This window comes from Hyposmocoma kahamanoa, unplaced genomic scaffold (assembly GCF_003589595.1).
Source record: "Hyposmocoma kahamanoa isolate Upper Pololo Valley unplaced genomic scaffold, ASM358959v1 97, whole genome shotgun sequence".
Lineage (NCBI taxonomy): Eukaryota > Metazoa > Arthropoda > Insecta > Lepidoptera > Cosmopterigidae > Hyposmocoma > Hyposmocoma kahamanoa.
The window spans coordinates 2316769-2335247 of NW_020655294.1; the positions used below are offsets into that span (position 1 = coordinate 2316769).

The following is an 18479-nucleotide window of genomic DNA, read 5'->3' on the forward strand; positions in this document are numbered from 1 at the left end:
CGGTTCATAGCCTGTTCCTTGACCTCTTCAAAACGGGTCATCTTCTTTTTTATTTGTTCACTATACGCCATTTTTGGTGTTCCTCTCTTTATTTTCCCCTCAATGGAGGATTTCCTCAATTATCACCCTCACAATTAGCCATTACGTTAATTAACCTGCATAAAAACAATCAGTCAAGCTAGACAGGCTAATCATTCTCAAATTTTCTCAAAGATAGAACGACAGATGAGCAGCTTATTGGTTTTGCAGTCTGTTTCTGGATTATTGGTAACCTAATGTCACGACGCGAATATCCGCAATGCGTATATTATAATCTATGCGGATTATCCGTGGATATTGATATTCGTAACAACCCTGGTGTGCACGCCAGCTGCGTGCCGTATACTTACGCACACGTTCGCATAATCTCGCAGAGCGCTCGCGTTGCGTAGGGGGGTCGTCACTCGCACTGTTAAATGGCATCAAATGATACCAAGTGACTGAACGAACAACTCGTGGGCCTAATGGATGGTAAATGACACGTCTGTCCATAACAGTTTATATGGTCCCTGGGCAAGCTCGCTCGCACAGGTCATAGTGCCCTTCCCGTATAACCAAGAGATTGATATGGAGGGGCACTATAAACGAAACTTATGTAGAAAGATTAGATTAGATTAGATTAATGTTTATTTGCCAAAATACAGTAAATATACAGTATTAAATTGGTACAATGTATTCAACCTGCATGCAGGTGTGCAAATATATTGGATTTTATTGGTACAGGTAATTGAAGTTAATTAAAATGTCAAATATTTCTAAATTCAAAGTATTCCTTATTACTATAGAAGCAATGTGTCATAAGCCATCTTGTCAATTGTAGTTTAAAATTATGTCCGTGTAGTAATTTAATGTCACTTACACTTGGTAAATTATTAAAAATCTTAATGCACATGTTGTAGCAGTTATTTGTGTAAATTATTTTATGGCAACGAGGTTGATATAATTGATTCATAATTTTAGGCCGTGTTTGTCTTTGAAATATTTCGCCACGTATTTTAAAATGTTTAGTATTAGTCTTAACAAACACACAGATGTCTCTGATATACATACAGGGGAGAGGTAAGATGTTTAGTTTTTTAAATAGGGGCTTGCATGAATATGAAAACATATGGGACTGTCCATAACAGTTGCACTCAGAGCTTTAAAACGCAAAGATCTGAAGGGCGCAGCGTCAATGCTCTTCGTATTACTGCGGCATAAGTTGACAAGTCCCATGTATCCGTAATTTTACCAGCTCCCTTACTCTTCAAAACTGGAACGCAGTAATACTCACATTATTGCTCGGCAGCAGAGATAGGTAAGGTGGCAGTACTTCCCTGGACGAACTCTTTCACAAGGAGCTCTACTGGTACTGAAAATCGTGTTTATTGTTGTATTTGTGGTAATTTGAACAAGGGTGTTTCAAATTCTGATTTTTCCATTTCATAACCATTACTTTATAATAACGATACCTTTTTAATATCAATCTGCTTAGTGTGCCGATTCTCTACGAATCTTGGCGACCATCACGGCTATTCTCATTTTTGAAGCTGCCACACGAAAGACGGAAAGTGTGCTAAGGTGGAACCAGTCTCTCTGATTCTTCAACTACGAGGTTTTTCTTCTGCCTCGACTACGCTTTCCTTGTATTTTTCCTTCCTTTTTAGTTGAAGAATCCGGTATCTATTGCCCCTGATTACGTGGCCTAAATACTGCAGCTTCCTTACCTTTACAATTCTGAGTATTTCCTACTTTTTTGTCATTTGACGAAGAACCTCAACATTGGTGACCTTTTGTACCCACGATATGCCAAGCATATGTCTGTACATCCACATCTCAAAGTCAAAATTGCAGTTTGGTATGGAGTGTTGGACCTCAACAACACGCAAGAATATCAATACGTGAATAATTATATTAAACAAATGTTATTTTAATATAGCATGGGAAACCTGTAGATAAAACTAAAATAATAATGTAACAACCCTACACTCCGAGCGACACTTCGACTACTTATCTAATATTACCTATACTGTGTCACTATCCTTATTTCACAACACGTGGACAGCTAGGGTTCTCAGAATTTATCTAGAACGATTGCACATTAAAATCTACAAGTGAACGAATCATGTTACCGTCTTAGCAATAAGGTCTTAGTTTGCGAGTTGGAAAATGGATATGTAATTTGAGTATCTTGTCGGGACCTATTGTTATCGTTATTTGCAGACTTAAGTTCATATCGCACACCTATTTGTTCGAATATCGCCTTCAGTGCAACGGAAATCCGCCAATATGTGTAGCTTGATGTGTTGCCATCTGTACTTTGTTTTTTTGTAATTTAAAAGTTTTCTCTATAATCATATCAATCCATTCATATGACTACGAGGTTTCACTAGCAAGAGGCATTTGGTATAGGACTTTACCTTGAAAGCCTAGGTTTGATGGTGCGGGTAGGGAATTTCTTATTTCAGCATTATTCTTAGAGTTCGAGTTTTGTATTAACAATTATTGAATTACCTTTTGGTTTCAATGGACACAATTATTCGGCCTGTGGTCTAATATACTCATCGTTACAACACTATCTAAAATATTTTCTTTAACCGACTTCAAAAAAGGAGGAGATTCTCTATTCGGCTGTTCTTTTATTTTTAACCGACTTGAAAAAGGAGGAGGTTCTCAATTCGACTGTTTTTTTTTTGTATGTATGTTACGCGATAACTCCGGTATTTGTGAACCGATTTTCATGATTATTTTTTTGTTGGAAAGAGGGTACCTCCATAGTGGTCCCATTTCAGTTTGAAGAAAATCATCCACCTCTAAAGTAGGCGATTTTTATTATCTCCTGTGGCAAGTCTCGTATAGTGGCGAACTAGGGGATATTTCAAAAAAACTTAGCAAATAGACGTAATTTTGAGGTCGCTATTTTTTAGTACTCATGTTGGTGTTCTAGCTCTCGTTCGGTGGACTGTATTGTTCAGGTTCTTGATCTGAATCGCAAATCAAACTCTGATTACTAACCATTAAAACCAACCACGTTTATTGCTAAAAATGTTCCTACTTAAGTACCAAATCAACTCTCTCATCTAGTACAGTGGTTGGCGAGTAGGCGGTCGGCGCGGTGCGCGGGGCGCGGGAGGCGACGACTCCGTACGACGCTGTGTGCGGGGTGCGGGGTGCGGGGAACGGCGACGTGGTCTCGGTTGGGGCGCGGGGCGCGGAGTATGTGGCTCGGTGTCCGTAACAACTCAGTACTGAGATTATTGAGAACCGATTTTGATGATCTTTTTTTGTTGGAAAGGGGGTACCTCAGCATTGGTCCCATTCAAATTTGAAGAAAATATTCCACCTCTAAGGGTGGCAAATTAGAGGATGAATCCGGTTTCGCACTTTCCGGTAACCGATTTCTATAAAACTTGGCAAGTAAATGTAATTCCACGAAGGTGAGGTGAGGTCGGTTTTATTATAAAAACAATTATATTTATTTACTTCCTGAAACAAAGTCAATGTCATTGCCATTGTCATTAGAGGACATTATTACATATTTTGTCATGCTAGCTCTTTCTATCTTTATTACTGCAATAAAAATAATAAGATATAAAATAAAATATATACGGTTTAAGATAAGTTATAGGTCATAAACTCGATATCTTTTTAATAATCCTGGTGTTTTCGGCTTAATATATACAGTCTACTTTTAAAATTAAGTGTTAAAAGTACTGTTTTTAATTTAATCGTTTAATTATACGCTCCACTGCTGGGTGTGGGTTTTTTCTGGAAATAAGAAGTCGTCTTATTTATTTAGTGAAATAACAGTGAATTTTATAAAAAAAGGACAATGGGTGTTATAGAAGGAGAAACAATATTAGTAAAGAGAAAAAATAAATTTTCTAAGGTGAGTGGAACAAATCGTCATCTCACTAATTGCCGTATTTAATATTTTTACATTATAACTGAGTAACTATAGCACGTAAAACTTAATCAGCTTTCAAAAGCAAATGTCCTCCACCCACTTGTTACTAGCTCACTTTTAAAGGAATAGCTTTAGAAAAAATCTAACGTTGATTGGTAGGTTAAAAAAATATTTTTAGTGTTGACCGTTAAGTCAGGAGTTAGCCGTTCACTAATGAGTATTTGAGAAGTATTTGTGAAATATTGTATTGTGTACTATTGTTGAAGAATTTAGATAAAAAAAAAACAGAATGGCTAATAAAAGGTAAGTTATTGATATTTTTATTGCATGTGTTTGATGCTGCGGCATAGTAACATTGTTATGTTCTACGACAATTTTAACAGCTTTTTATATTACAACAATGAATAAAACTGTGATTTTTTTGTAGTCAAAGTTGGTGTTCCTTATATCAAACAGTAGTATTATAGGCTATTATTACATTATGTTTGTACAAAGTATTCTTATTTGTTCGCCTGTCCATAACAGCTGCAGTGCCACTCAAAGAATTGACGAGCACTGCCACTACGTCCATCACCTGACACGTATGTTTGAAAGTTTGAAAGTCCCTTCAAAACCAGAAATTCTACTTTCCCGGTCGAACTCTTGCTCAAGGAGGTCTACTGCTACTACAATTGGCTTAGCTTTGGTCGAGCCATAGCGACAGGTATAATGGAGAGCTTCAAAAAGAGCGACGATCGTAGATTTGGCATTTGCCTCGAAGAAATTACTTGAAGAATCTCGCTTTGATAATAACGGGCATGATAAGTTAAAAGTTTTTTTCCATCCTTTAAAGTTATAGGGATAAACAGACAAGACGCAACATTTCCCACAAAAATGCCAAATTCTTTGTACAAAGTGTAAAATCACTTTGCATCCGAATGACTGTTTTCAAATGTCTACACAGGGGGATATTTTTTTTTTTGTTTGTATGTAATGAAAGTTATTCATTAATTTATTTCTAATAAAAAATATAAAGTCAATCTCGTTTTTCATTCAATCCAATATCAATTTTAGTGTAAGAGTAAGCATATTCGTATACTAAGTAATAGTAGCTCAAATTACTATTGTTCTTTAAAATTTTTAAATTAAAAAGAACACCATATTCCGGCTTATCCACAATTTCTTGAATTTTTCGGATCGAATCGGACACTATTCAGAAAATAAAACAATTTGGAAAGATTTTTACGTTTCAGTAACAACTGGGTCATTTAATCGTCATTAATTAATAAGTTTAAAGAAATAAATTTTCTTACATTACGTCTTACGTCACAATAAATTTATTCAAATTCAATTATTCAAGTAATTAATAGACTCAGGCGTTACTTTGCGGAAGTCCATGTTAATGAAAATGGAAGTAAATTAATTGGCTTCTCCGTAAACCCAGTGAAAGTTTAATCGTGCAAAATAGCTGCGCTTATGTTGAATATTTTTTTCATGCAGTTAATTTTCCCACCCTCGAGCAATCAATAAACCCTGAGGATGCCTCGGGTGTATTTTTGATGGTGGTTAGTGACTGTAGTTGCGCTTGTGTTATTTTATTTTATTAACTTTATGCGAGGGGAGGGTGGGAAGCATAACCGCATGAAAAAAGCAAGCGCAGATATTTTGCACGATTTAACCTTCACTGGGTTCGCGTAGTAGCAAATTATTTTATTTCCATTCTTATTTATTCAGACCACTCTGTTCTGTTATTAGGCAGTTAAAATAAAGAAACTAAATCTATGTTACTAACAATATATAAATCACACACATTATATAGGACAGTAACAATGGACAGACACACAAATAATTAAACAAAATAAACACGTTCAGCGTGAGGATTTATCACAACCGATACCCAATGCCTTTATAAAGCACTGTCCGGTCTCTCAGCTAATATCCTCAGTATGCTGTTAGGGCTCCCCAGCATACTGCGTCTCACTAACACAATTTCAATGAAACCTGCCTGAAATTTTCTTTATTGGATAATGAATTCTACGGTGTAGAGAATTTTTTTTCGCAGAAATTGTATATACATAGTTGAATTTTTTTATTGAACATCATATTTCGATATTATTTTGTGATTACACTTTTTTGTTTTATATTAACTATTATTGTTAATATGTGACGAAGAAAATATCCCTTAACATTATTATTGTGACATTGATAATATAAAATAACGACTTTCGATAAGGTCTTCAAGAAATAAATAAATATTAGACAACAGCACTAAAACGTTGCTCTGATTCCAAAATAAGTAACTCAAGCACTCGTGTCATGGAAGTCGAAAACAACGACGGTACCACAAACACCTAGATCCGAGACAATATAGAAAAAATTTTCACATTGTCCCCGTACGGGGATCGAATCTGGGATTTTAGGATGGCGACATCATAAAAACTGGTGTGCAAGCCGCTTGCCCACTGAGGTCGTCAGAAGTTAATAAAAAAAAACGATATGAAACTAGTTATCAAACTCCCGCCAAATCTTTCTCATTCGCAACTTTTCAAACGCACATTTAAACGTTTACTTTTTCTACTCCTGTACTTAAACTTTTTTTGAGTTCCGATTCAAATTCTATTGTCTATGGTACTCGTTACTGAACTGCAATTTTTCAAATAGTACATATTGCAGTTCCGTACACAGAACTATAATGAGTTTCAAAAAAGTACGTCGAGTTTTTGCTAATTAAAATATCAAATATGACGCTACTCAAACGCTCTACTGCCTCCTGATTGGTTAAATTGGCCTAAAGATCTTGCAATCGGGCCAGAAACCTTAATAAAAAATGATTGGTTAAAATATAAGCGGTACTTGGCCACTTTGTTTTTTGTTTTGTAGCGTTTGTTTGGCTTAATTGTTAACAAAGTATACATTAAATATTGGATGTGGTTCATTATTTTATTGACTATAACTATTACTTAGGCCCTCGGCAAAGGCTCGTGGCCTAAACACCTAAAAAAAATCGACTTTAAGAACCCTATTATGCAACAATTACATACAATACTATTAGTAACTCAAACGTTAATTAAGCCATTAAAGTTATAATGGTGCGAACTAGAGATCACCACTTCATGGTTAAGCTATATACATTTTAACTTGCAAACAGGTAACTTTTAGGTTAGATAATGAGATAAAAATATTTAGAATAGACCCGTGTTCGACAGTGATGCTGTAATAAATGTACTTGATATAAAGTTGTAGTCCATAGATTATCACATCATTAGATGTTAGTAGTAATCACGACACAAATTTATAGAATGTAAGTGTTGTAACCATGTTGAGTTTGCCACAACTGTTAGGTAGACTTAGCGCCCAGTTACACGAGGAGAAAGTTTTCGCGGGGCCGCCGCGCGGCTACCACCCAGTTATCACGTCTTCATGTACATTAAAGGCGAATCTCAATTCTATTTACTAAGAGAAACAAATCTATTTACTAGCCAAATTCAAGCCAAACTCGCCCGCGTGCCCGGGACGCTCATTTAAGTTAAAACGTAAAAGCTAAAGAAATAGAGCATATTTTGCTTGACAGTTAGACACACGCGATCGCTGCGCGGCGGCCGCCATTTTTCTCCTGAGTGAAAAGGTTGTGTTATTAATGCAATTTTCACAACTAGAGTTGGCAGCTATTGCAATAGCTCGTGATGACGAAGTATTTGAAACACAAATTGAAACTAGAACAAGAAGATAGTGTGTACATTCTACTTGGAGAAAACGAGAATCCGAAGGAGAATTTGCCATGCTCTACAAAGATTTAATAGATGATGAGATCGTTTTGTATAGTCCAACGTTGTCTACCCTCCGGGTGCCCGGTATAATATGAATTAGCCTTTATTCGTTTGTTTCTCTAATATCAATTTCTTCTTCGACCCACTTAAGTGTTATCTAAAAAACATATAACTATATAATTTAGAAAAAAATGCCTTAAATTCCATAAGGTATCTTTGACAGAGGTGATAACAACACTTATTACACTTATGTTTCCAGAGTCACGTAATCGATGGGGCGCCGACGCTCGAGTACGACGAAAAGCGCGATGAAAAGCCCTGGCAGCGGGTTAATACTCATACATGTTTATATATATTATATTCTCATATGTATTTATTATGTCACTGCTTTGCCTTCGCACTACATCTTTACCATCAAATCGTCAATTCGCCGAACTTAATAAATGAAGGTATGGATGATAAAACTCCATGAAGTGATCCGTTTGAATCTTTAAGTTTGTTTCTACCTATGATCTTTTTAGATAAATTTTGCCAATGATAAACGTGAACAAAATTCTATTTACAAAGAGCAACAGAATAGCCTCAGGAATGGTACATTTAGTACCTGGTGTTTCATCAAATTCAAAATTGCAAGTGTAATTCACATCTGCGATGCAATTGGATCTGTAGTGACTGTTGTATAAACAATTCAAACTTTTTAAAAGCAGTCGAGAGCAAAAATGGTGTAATCTTTTTTAATTTTTTGAAATAGCCGAGTGGATCCTTTTACATACGCCACTGCCGCGCACATGACATTCACTCTAATTATGTTGAATATTTAATGTTTGCTTTACTGTTGTGTAAGATTTAATTTTTATTTCATTTCTTTTTTTGTTATTTCATTTTATTTCTTTTTTAATTTCTTACTGCGTATTTTTGTGTTGTGGCGTAGTAATAAATGATTTCTATTCTATTCAAAAACAAAGAACCCAAAATCAATATAGGGTAGCCTGGTTTATGACGACGCACTTAAGGTTTGAGACCGTGTAGAATGAAAACAAAAATTGTTAGAAAATCAGCTATAGTTTTATTTTATAGTCTACTTAACCGACTTTTACATACTAACGTGAAAAGTAGTTATATTTAATAATGTGGTTGTAATTGATAAAAAAGTGCAAAATGGGATTTGCGTACTCTTACACTGTACTTATGGGTAAGAGTACGCATGTGCGTCGGGAAGAGTACGCAACACCTTTTTTGATAGGACTTCGTTTATCGGTCGCACGAATCACCTCCACACCTTTCTGGTAATGTGATTTTTTTGTCTCGGTATGCATGGGCCTTTGCTCATGGAGAGCTGAGAAGAATCTACTTGTGGCACGGACATACCTCAGTTAGAGTGGTGGTGGTGCTTCAGGCGCACTTGCAGCCGATATATCAGACACATTCGGAGCACATGCCTCAGATTTGTTAAACCTTTAAAAATACTAGATTCTCGCAAAAGTTTTCAATTGATTGAGAAAGAGGCATAACGATAGAAATTTAATTCAGAAGTACACTATTCTAATAAAAATGATATGAGACTACGCGCGTACTCTTGCAACACGTCGAGTTGCGTACTCTTGCACACTTCAGCCATTTCAGAATAAAACTGCTGCTAACCCCGAATGTTGCAAGTGACCATAATCGATTGCAGTTTGACCTCTAGACGAGTTTTTGGGCGATTTCATATAAAATCAGTTAAAAAAACATATGCTTAGTTTAGGCTCAGTAACAATTTGAAAATACCAAAAAGTTTTATGCAAAACATCAAAATCTTCAGACTTAGGTAGTTTATTGGTTTTCTGATATTGGTTTGTTTAATGACACTGAACTTCTCGGCAATCTGAATTGGGTACTCTTATCGGATGCTCCATCCTAAATTCATCTTAGATTTCGTTCATCTTAGACCAGGCTACCCTACGTCTATACTTAATATACATAGTTAATTGAATAACACGTCGAGTATAGTATTACGAGGTCATCGAAATACCTACTGGTGATAATCAGTCGCTTTTTTACGGTTAAAATAAAAATCATAAACACACAAACAAAATAGTCCATTTTCTGAATGTTTTTAGAGACTAAAATCAATCAGTTTGTAAACAGTTCGTTACAACTCATTTTTTCTTTTCTTTCCCCCAAATATTTATCATTATCAGGCTCTATTTATTACAGAAGAAAATTCTTGCAGTCTCGGGAATTTCGGCAGCAACCATAGCGTATTTAGTTTCCACGTTACAAAGGACAAAGTTATAACGTAATGAACGTTATCAATAATTTCGTTATAAAAATTGGTTTATATTCCGCTGTAATGTAAATTGAACCTTATTGGCGGTTATAAGTCAATTGGATGCTGATAAGCAATAACGTGTCAACCAAAATGATCATGGTTACGCGAAAATGGCTCCAAAAATTTTTTCGTAGTTTTTGGTAGTTTGTTCTAAAATTTACTTGTAAAATCAGTACTAAAAAACAGACCTCAAAAGTCATTCATCCCCTAGTTTTCCACACTTAGAGGTGGAATATTTTTTTTAAATTAATTGGTACTACTTGCTTTTGTGCTTGTTGGAAAACTCAGATTTTCCATATAATAAATAAAGAGTTTTCTTAAAAAAAATTACATTTTTCCAAATGCGCGTTAGACGTTTTACATTTCCGGAGTCGAAGTTATACTTTTGGTTCTACGCATCGTAAAGCTACATTAAGTACGCTGATTAATGGAGTTTTCTTCAGGAAATTAAGTGTCATAACCACCACCTTTTCTTGCGGTCCTAATATGCATTAACAATCCTAATTCATCACGTGATAGCATAATATATACTAATTCCACATTGCAATGTTTTATTTATTACCCATTTAATTCTTCATATTTTTGGATTAAAAAATAATCGTAGGTTCATTGTTTTTAATCTACATGATAAGATTTAGAATATTTAAGTACTTATTTAAAAAGTTTTAAATAAATTATAGATAACAATTGATGCATAGTTTGGCTTTTACTTTCGGCTTTTAACACGCAGAAGATCCGGGTAGCAGTTCCCAAGAAGGGATTCAACTCCTGGTTCCTGAGCTCTCTGTATTCTCAGATCTCTCTTCACATTAACAAATTTGTGTTCGAGTTGTCACTATTCGAGGGAAAATCTTAACACCACGATTCAGAAATAACGCCAAATGGGTCAATGCCATCTAGCGGATTTTTAGAGAACTAAAGTAAACAATCTGGCTTAAGACCGTCTATTACATAAAGTAGGTTTGTTACAGTTCTAAATCATATTGTATTTTACAACGATCTCTTTTGCTGCTACTTGCGTATGCAGGTACATTTGAAGTACATGCAATATTATTAAATTGTGAGTTCATCAGAGTTCAGATCTTCTTATACTTGAAATGTTTAAAAACACCCTGTATCAACTTGTAATACGTTTGTTTAAAACATAAGATACAATAAAAAAAATCCTTTAAAAACGTAAATTTTACAAATATCTAAGTGAAAAGGCGATTGTTTTTATAGTTAAAAATCATCGAGTATTTAATATCGTGTATTTGTTATCCTGTATTAAAATTATCGTGTATTATTTATTCCAGGTGATGTACAAAGTCACTAGAAAAGGCACACATTTACATGAGCCCGTTAAATCAGTGAGTAACTTTTGAATAACTGGAATACATGTTAATGTTGTAATGTTTGTTTTGTATTATTGGGAATTTGAAGAGTTTATATACTGTGTATATATATATATATGAGCACGAGTTTGAGAGAGAGTTATTCTGTTTCTACTAGCATAATAAATAAGTAAAATAAATAAAATATTAGACATCGCATACGTTGCTCTGATTCCAAATTAAATAACTCAAGCACTTGTTTTATGGAAATCGGAAACAACGATGTTACCACAAACACTCAGATCCGAGACAACATAGAAAAGGTAGTTTTCTTCATTGACTTGACCGGGTATCGAACGCGGGATCTGAAAGATGACGACATCATGAAAACCGGCGTGCTAGCCACTCGACCATGGAGGTCGTCAAATGATATTCATCTATTTCTATTTATTGTAATTAATTGGTACAAAGATCGAAAAACACAAAATAATCTTTCGACCAGGCTGTACTCGAACCAGCGACTGTTGCCTCAACGTGGCTACTTTAGTACACCCTGTTATTAATTTCAATATAAATACTACTACCATAAAGACTGATAATTTGCTGGCTGCAGTCATTAAAAGTATTCTAATTATAATTTTTTTAACTAGCATTATTAGATTTATCTTATCAAAAGGCATTCCTCAAATTCATGACAATAAATTCAACTGTAATAGATACTATGGACAAAATGATAAACCTTGATTCATCAAACAATAGATCCTGTACAGATAAAGTTACTTTAACGTTAAATACTAAGTCTTGTTGACGTTTTCATAGATTCCTTTTTACCTGGTATTAAAGCAGCTGCAGAGCCACTCAGAGCTTTAAATTGCAAAGGTCTGAGGGACACTGCCACGGCGCCTGCCACCTTGAGATGTAAATTGACAAATCTCATGTACCTGTAATTTCGCCAGCACCCATATAAGGTAATGCTCACATTGCAGCTTGGTGGTACAAACAGGAAGGTGGCAGTACTTCCTTGAATGGTATTGTCTTTGCTGTGTAAAAAATAACACATGCATAAACGTGTACATAAGTAGTTGTATTTGCAAGAGCTCAGAATTGTATATGTATTGGTTGGTTGGATTTTTTATTTATGGTTTATGGTTTAAGACATTTATTCTCACTAAGAATTAAACAATTCACTTACATGAGAACACAAAGAAGCTTAATATAAATATTTTTAGAAAACGTACTTAGGGACGGTAGTCAGCTAAAAAATTATAAAATTTTACCATCGTACAATTTTACTGACAGACAGACAACACATTCTCAGGTGCAAATGGCTAGCACCACCACAGATGTACTTCCAAACCACGCCCGCAAGCTATACTAGATGTGACATACATATATTAATATAGTTTCCGTATTAGAGTTTTATTTTTAACAAAAATGAAAATTTATTTGTTTTATATGTATATATGTTTACTTATTTATTTATTTTTTACTAGTAAAAGGTGTTTTAATGATTTTTATTATTATTTATTTATTTTTTATTTTTTTATTTTTTATTTATTTTAATCTATTTGTTTCATAATGTATTTAATAATACATTATATAATAATAATTTATTATTCAGTACTTTTTCGTATTTATTAGAAGAGTAAATTTAGGTTTAATTTTTGTTACTCAATATTCGAAATTACGTAGTATTTTAAAAGTTTTTTGAATGTAATTAGTGATTGTGTTTCTTTTATATCATTGGGAAGTTTATTATATAGTTGCGCTCCCTCAAATAAAATATTCTTTTTTCCATAATTTGTTCTTGATGGCCGCAGGACTAAATTATTTGCATTTCTTAATTGAATTTTTTGTATTTGTTTCTTTTTTGTGAAGGCTATTTGTGTATGTATATTTTTAGTTAATATTTTACGTATCAATAAACAAGTATAGTACATGTAGGTTTGGGTAACATTTAAAATTTTAGTATTTTTATATATATTCTTAGTAGGCGTACGGTAGTTATATCTAAACAGGACCTTTATTAGTTTGTTTTGTGCTCTTTGTATTGGGTTTAAGTTTGATTTTGCTGCTGAGCCCCAGATCTCAATCAAATAGTCAATGTGTGGTTTAATTAAAGAATTGTATATGAAGTAACACACTCTGCGTGGAAGACATCGAGTGATCCTCTTAAGGCTCCAGTAAGAGAGGATAGTTTAGATATTATTTTTTCAATGTGAGGCTTCCACGTCAGTTTGCTGTCAACAATGAGCCCCAAGTATTTTTCACTATCGATTCTATTTATTTTTAGGTTATTTAAAGTTAAGGGTTCGTAATCGGAGATTTTTTTGTTTTTTGCTTTGAAAATAATATAATTTGTTTTAGCAACATTAACAGTTAGAAGGTTATACTGGAACCACTCATTAAGTAATTTAAGATCATTTTGCGCATCAGCAACAATAGTTTCTATTGAACTTCCAAAGTAAAACAAACATGTGTCATCAGCATATAGAGTGACGTCACCTTTAAGATCAATTTCATGTAGATTATTTATATATATCAGAAATAATAAAGGTCCCATAATAGACCCTTGGGGTACGCCGTGACTAATAATTTTAGGTTGACTTTGTTGGTTTCCTATCCTTAAGACCTGTTTACGATTCGATAGGTAGGATTGTAGTATATTATACGCTGTTCCAGTTATGCCAGCTTTATTGAGTTTTTCCAATAATATGTCGTGACTCACGGTATCGAAGGCCTTTTTTAGGTCTATGAATATACCTAATGCTATATTTTTCTTATCCAGATTACATTTTAGCTTAGTTATAAGATCCATTGTTGCTGAGAGAGTGTTCGATTTCGGTCTGAAGCCATACTGTTTACTGTACATGAAATTAATAGAGTTTAAATATTTTTCAAATCTATTGTATAGAATCTTTTCAAAAATTTTAGACAGAATAGGAAGAACCGATATTGGGCGATAGTTTCCAGGATCAGTTCTATTTCCTGACTTGAAAATAGGAGTGACTTTTGCAAGTTTTAGGCTATCAGGAAATATTCCGAGTTCTAAGCATTTATTTATGCATGTTGTCAAATCTTCAGCGAGCACTTTTTTAACACATTTAATAGCTTTGGTACTAATACCATCAACACCTGAGGACGTATTACTATTCAATTTATTGCACATTTTAAGAACTTCCTCTGTGGTCGTTGGTGAAAGTTGTGATAGTGCCTGTGAGTGGTATTCAGTTGACAGGCTTGTTCTCGTATGATACTTCTTTGGTATTTCCTTTGCTAAAACCTTTCCTATATTTGAGAAATAATCATTAAAACATTCGCAGATTTCTTTTTCGTCAGTAATTATATCTGTACCTCTCAGCAATTTCGCTGGAGCAGTGGACTCTTTAACTTTGTTGCGAGAGAGGTTATTTATAAGTGACCACATTTTATTGGCTTTGTTTTTACAGTCTTGGAATGCTTTGTAATAGTATTCTCCTTTTAATTTTCGTATCATATTGACTACACTTTTCTTTTTCGTTACGTAATCTTCTTCTATCTTTTTGTTTTTTGGATTTTGTTTGTGATTTTGGTACATTTCATTTCTACTCTTTATTGCATCTAAAATTTCTTTCTTTATCCAATCTTGTTTCGGAGGATTAATTTTTTTGGTCTTAATCGTTTTGCTTGCGTTAATACTGTAAATTAAATTTTGTTCTAGAGTATTGTATTCACAGTCTTTGTTTTTAGTTGTATCATACGTATTATAAAGTTTTTCGTAGTCTATTGCATCGTACTTTACTGTCTTTATCGGTTCTGCTTTGTAATTCTTTACTTCGAAATAAATCTGTTTGTGATCTATAAAATGTATAAGTGCGCATTTGACTTCCATCTCATCTAGTAGAAAGTGACGATGAGGTCGATGATGGAGCGTGCACACCTAAATAATGCCTATTATCTCTCGCCTTGAAAAGGACCAAGTTATGGCATTCAGGGAATAAGTCTGCAGACAGGGAATTCCACTCCATAGGCGTTCGCCACATAAATGTGGAATGTGGAAGCTTAACGCTTTTTGCAAATCTTTGGAATATCCACAACATAGGGGTGGAACCCAAGCCTACGTCTAGTCCCCCGGAGATGGAAAGGGGAAGGCGGAATTAAATCATGCAATTCCATCGCACACTTTCCGCGATATATATCCTATAGAATATGGATAAGCAGGCAACTTTACTTTCGGTTTAATCCAAGGTGGCCAGCAGCAGTACTTGTCCCGGTGTGAAATAACGCCTCACCGTAGAAAGGGAACTGTGTGTAGATGTACAGAAGACTTTCTGGTTGTATTTGTGGTTTATTTGTAAATGGATAAGTTCTCGCTAATACCTTATCACTATACTACGCTAATTCTACCGTGTGACCGGTACTTATTGCCATTAAACTTTTTCATGAACTCCTAATGTTCCACGAAAACTTAGCGTTAACAATTATTACTAAAAACCATTTGTAACAGAAATTGTTGCTAATCTATTAGGCTTATCGTTTTTAGGAATAGCGATATGTGGTCATTGTATTTTTTTTGTTTTGACATCATATTAGCGAGCAAGTGTGAATCACGTATTTAAGTTAAAATGCGGCACGTGGCTGAAACAGATCACCGCGTATCCTTACGTTTGTAATTATCCTATGACATGTGCACTGTTAAATTATAACCAATTGACTTTGTAGATACCAGCGGCAGTATTAATAGTGCTTTTAGGAGTATATCTGCTCCTGGCGTATCTGACACAGCTGGTGGAAGATGACATGCCCCGGGTGATTAATGAATTGGATGTCGCCAAAGATGTGAGTCTTTCGTTATTCTTTTTAGACTACAAAATCCTGCTCACCGAGAACTGAAATAATCCTTATATTGAGGGGACCTGTATTGAACAGAGGCTGTCTTCTGGAAGGGTTAAAGTAATTGTACACTACGGTGGCTCAATGCCTTTGGGGCTGCCCAAGTCTTTAAAATTTGCTTGGAAACGCTCGCCTTCAATGTCAATGTAGCTTATGATGGCTGTCTGTTTGAAAAAATACCTACTCACTCTAGCTATGGAAAGGTCTCAAATGTAGTTTTCGGGTAGTGCCTTCCATTTCTTTGCAGAACGTATTAGGAGCAAAGCATTACGTGCGAATGGGGTTTCTGTCACCGTTAAAGCAAGTAGTATTAATATTTTAAACTATACTCACCGAAAGATTCAGAGTCTGGGTGGACTATCACTACTACCGATCGGAAATAAGGGAGTTTATTTAACTAAACAAAAGAATAACGTGGTCATTCCCTTCTACAAATCCCGGGACGTCTCGGTACTGATTATACTTAAATATGCGTGTTATTTATTGAAATTTCAGTACATTAGCGACAAACTATTGACCCCTATTAAGTGTTTACTTCAAATCATTAAGTAATTCATTAAGTAAGTTGTCAAAACGGCTCGGCTCTGCAGTGTACGCGATTAAAAAAATAAGGAAACTTTCAGACGTCGAAACCGTTAGATTGGTTTACTTCAGCTACTTTCACAGTCTAATGACATATGGCATTTTGCTTTGGGGTAATGCTGCCGATATCAATAGAATCTTTGTCCTGCAGAAACGTGCAGTTAGGGCAATTTACAATCTGGGCCCCAAAGTATCTTTGAAAGATAAGTTTAAGGAAAATATAATTTATGTTAAAAGGAATAGTAATTTCTTTATGAAAAATAGTGACAGACATAACATTAATACGAGGAATAAAAATAAACTAGCTTTTCTTGATAGTCGTCTTCACAAAGTCAAAAAATAATTTAAGGGGCAATGTATACGCTTCTATAACAAGATTCCGGTTGATATACAAAATTTGCCTTTCACGAGTTTTAAAACTATAGTGAAACAAAAACTTTATTATACAACTTCTGCGTACTTGAATGACAAAAATCCGTGGTAGTAACCCGTTTAGCTCATGGAGGTAGTCTCAATCTGATGTTTCAAATAAAAAAAAAATATTGTAAATGTTATTTACAAAGAGCAACCCCTAGAGTTTCTTGCTCATTCTTCTCAGGGGAATCTGCCTCACGAATGAGCGGTAGAGTTTAACCATTGTGACGATTTCAAGTGTAATAATGCTTACCTATGAAATAAAGATTATTTTGAATTTTGAATTTTGAATCATTGTCTCTATGTATATGTGTAATATTTTGATTTTTTTGTAGAGGTACTTACATACTTTAGATACAAAAAGTATTTAAATACTTTAGCTATTTAAAAATAAAAAGTTAGAAAAAGGAAATTTTACATGCATTGATGACGAAATTATGTCTGTGTTAAGGCTACGCCATACTTTAGGTAAACTACTTTCAGAACTCCGAGACTTTCAGTGAAGAAGCAGCATGGCGTTACCTACACATAATACAAGGCACCGAGCCGCGCGTGTCCGGGACAAAGTATCACCTGCAGAAGACAAAGGTCCTCAAGGATCTTCTAGACTCCATCGCTGAGCAGTCTAATTTGCTTATTAGAACTGATTGGCAAGTGGTTTCAGGTACTCTGTATTTAATTTTTCTTTACAATTCCAAATAGTTATATGTATTACCTACCTCCATGATTGTTTGATTCCTATTGAAACTTATCCAACTAAAAGAAAGAAAGAAAATGATATTTGTTTGGTCTCATGCTCTCGTAAGTTGGAAAATGTACAATTTTAATAGCATTTTTAGTAGCAACAGTACTCTATGTGAACGAAATCGTCCAGTGATGTACTGCCACTATACCCCTTTCATTGCATATAACTTGGAATGAATAATTAAATTCATAACAATTTAAGTTTATGATTTCATACTAAATTTCTAATTGCAATTGGATTATATTAGAATATTAATTGCTACATAATGGTGATTTACTATTTCCTTATGTAAAATTATTTTCCTTCCAGGCGACTACTGGCTGACATTATCCATACCATACGTGAATATGTACCAGAATGTATCAAACATTATCGCTTTGTTAGAAGGCGAGAGTGGGCTTCATCCCAATGGTACCATCGGGACTTCCTTACTAGTCAACTGCCATTACGACTCTGTTCCTTTCGCACTAGGTAAGTTGAGGACGTAATACAGCGCCTTGTAGGACCCCAGACTTTTAAGAAGCCTTCAAGGCAAGTGAACCTTTTAAGAAGCCTTCAAGGCAAGTGAACC

General features: G+C 34.6%; 1 protein-coding gene across 1 annotated transcript in view; it reads left to right on the top strand.

Annotated features, from left to right (window-relative positions):
• The first annotated feature begins 3850 nt into the window (after positions 1-3850).
• LOC113238596 (endoplasmic reticulum metallopeptidase 1-like) overlaps positions 3851-18479 on the top strand; it is a 28730-nt gene continuing 14101 nt past the window's right edge. The window contains exons 1-6 of the mRNA XM_026475424.1: positions 3851-3907; positions 7931-7999; positions 11278-11331; positions 15997-16113; positions 17647-17827; positions 18218-18379. Of these exons, the coding sequence (XP_026331209.1) occupies positions 3851-3907; positions 7931-7999; positions 11278-11331; positions 15997-16113; positions 17647-17827; positions 18218-18379 (640 nt within the window). The remainder of the gene's footprint in view (positions 3908-7930; positions 8000-11277; positions 11332-15996; positions 16114-17646; positions 17828-18217; positions 18380-18479) is intronic.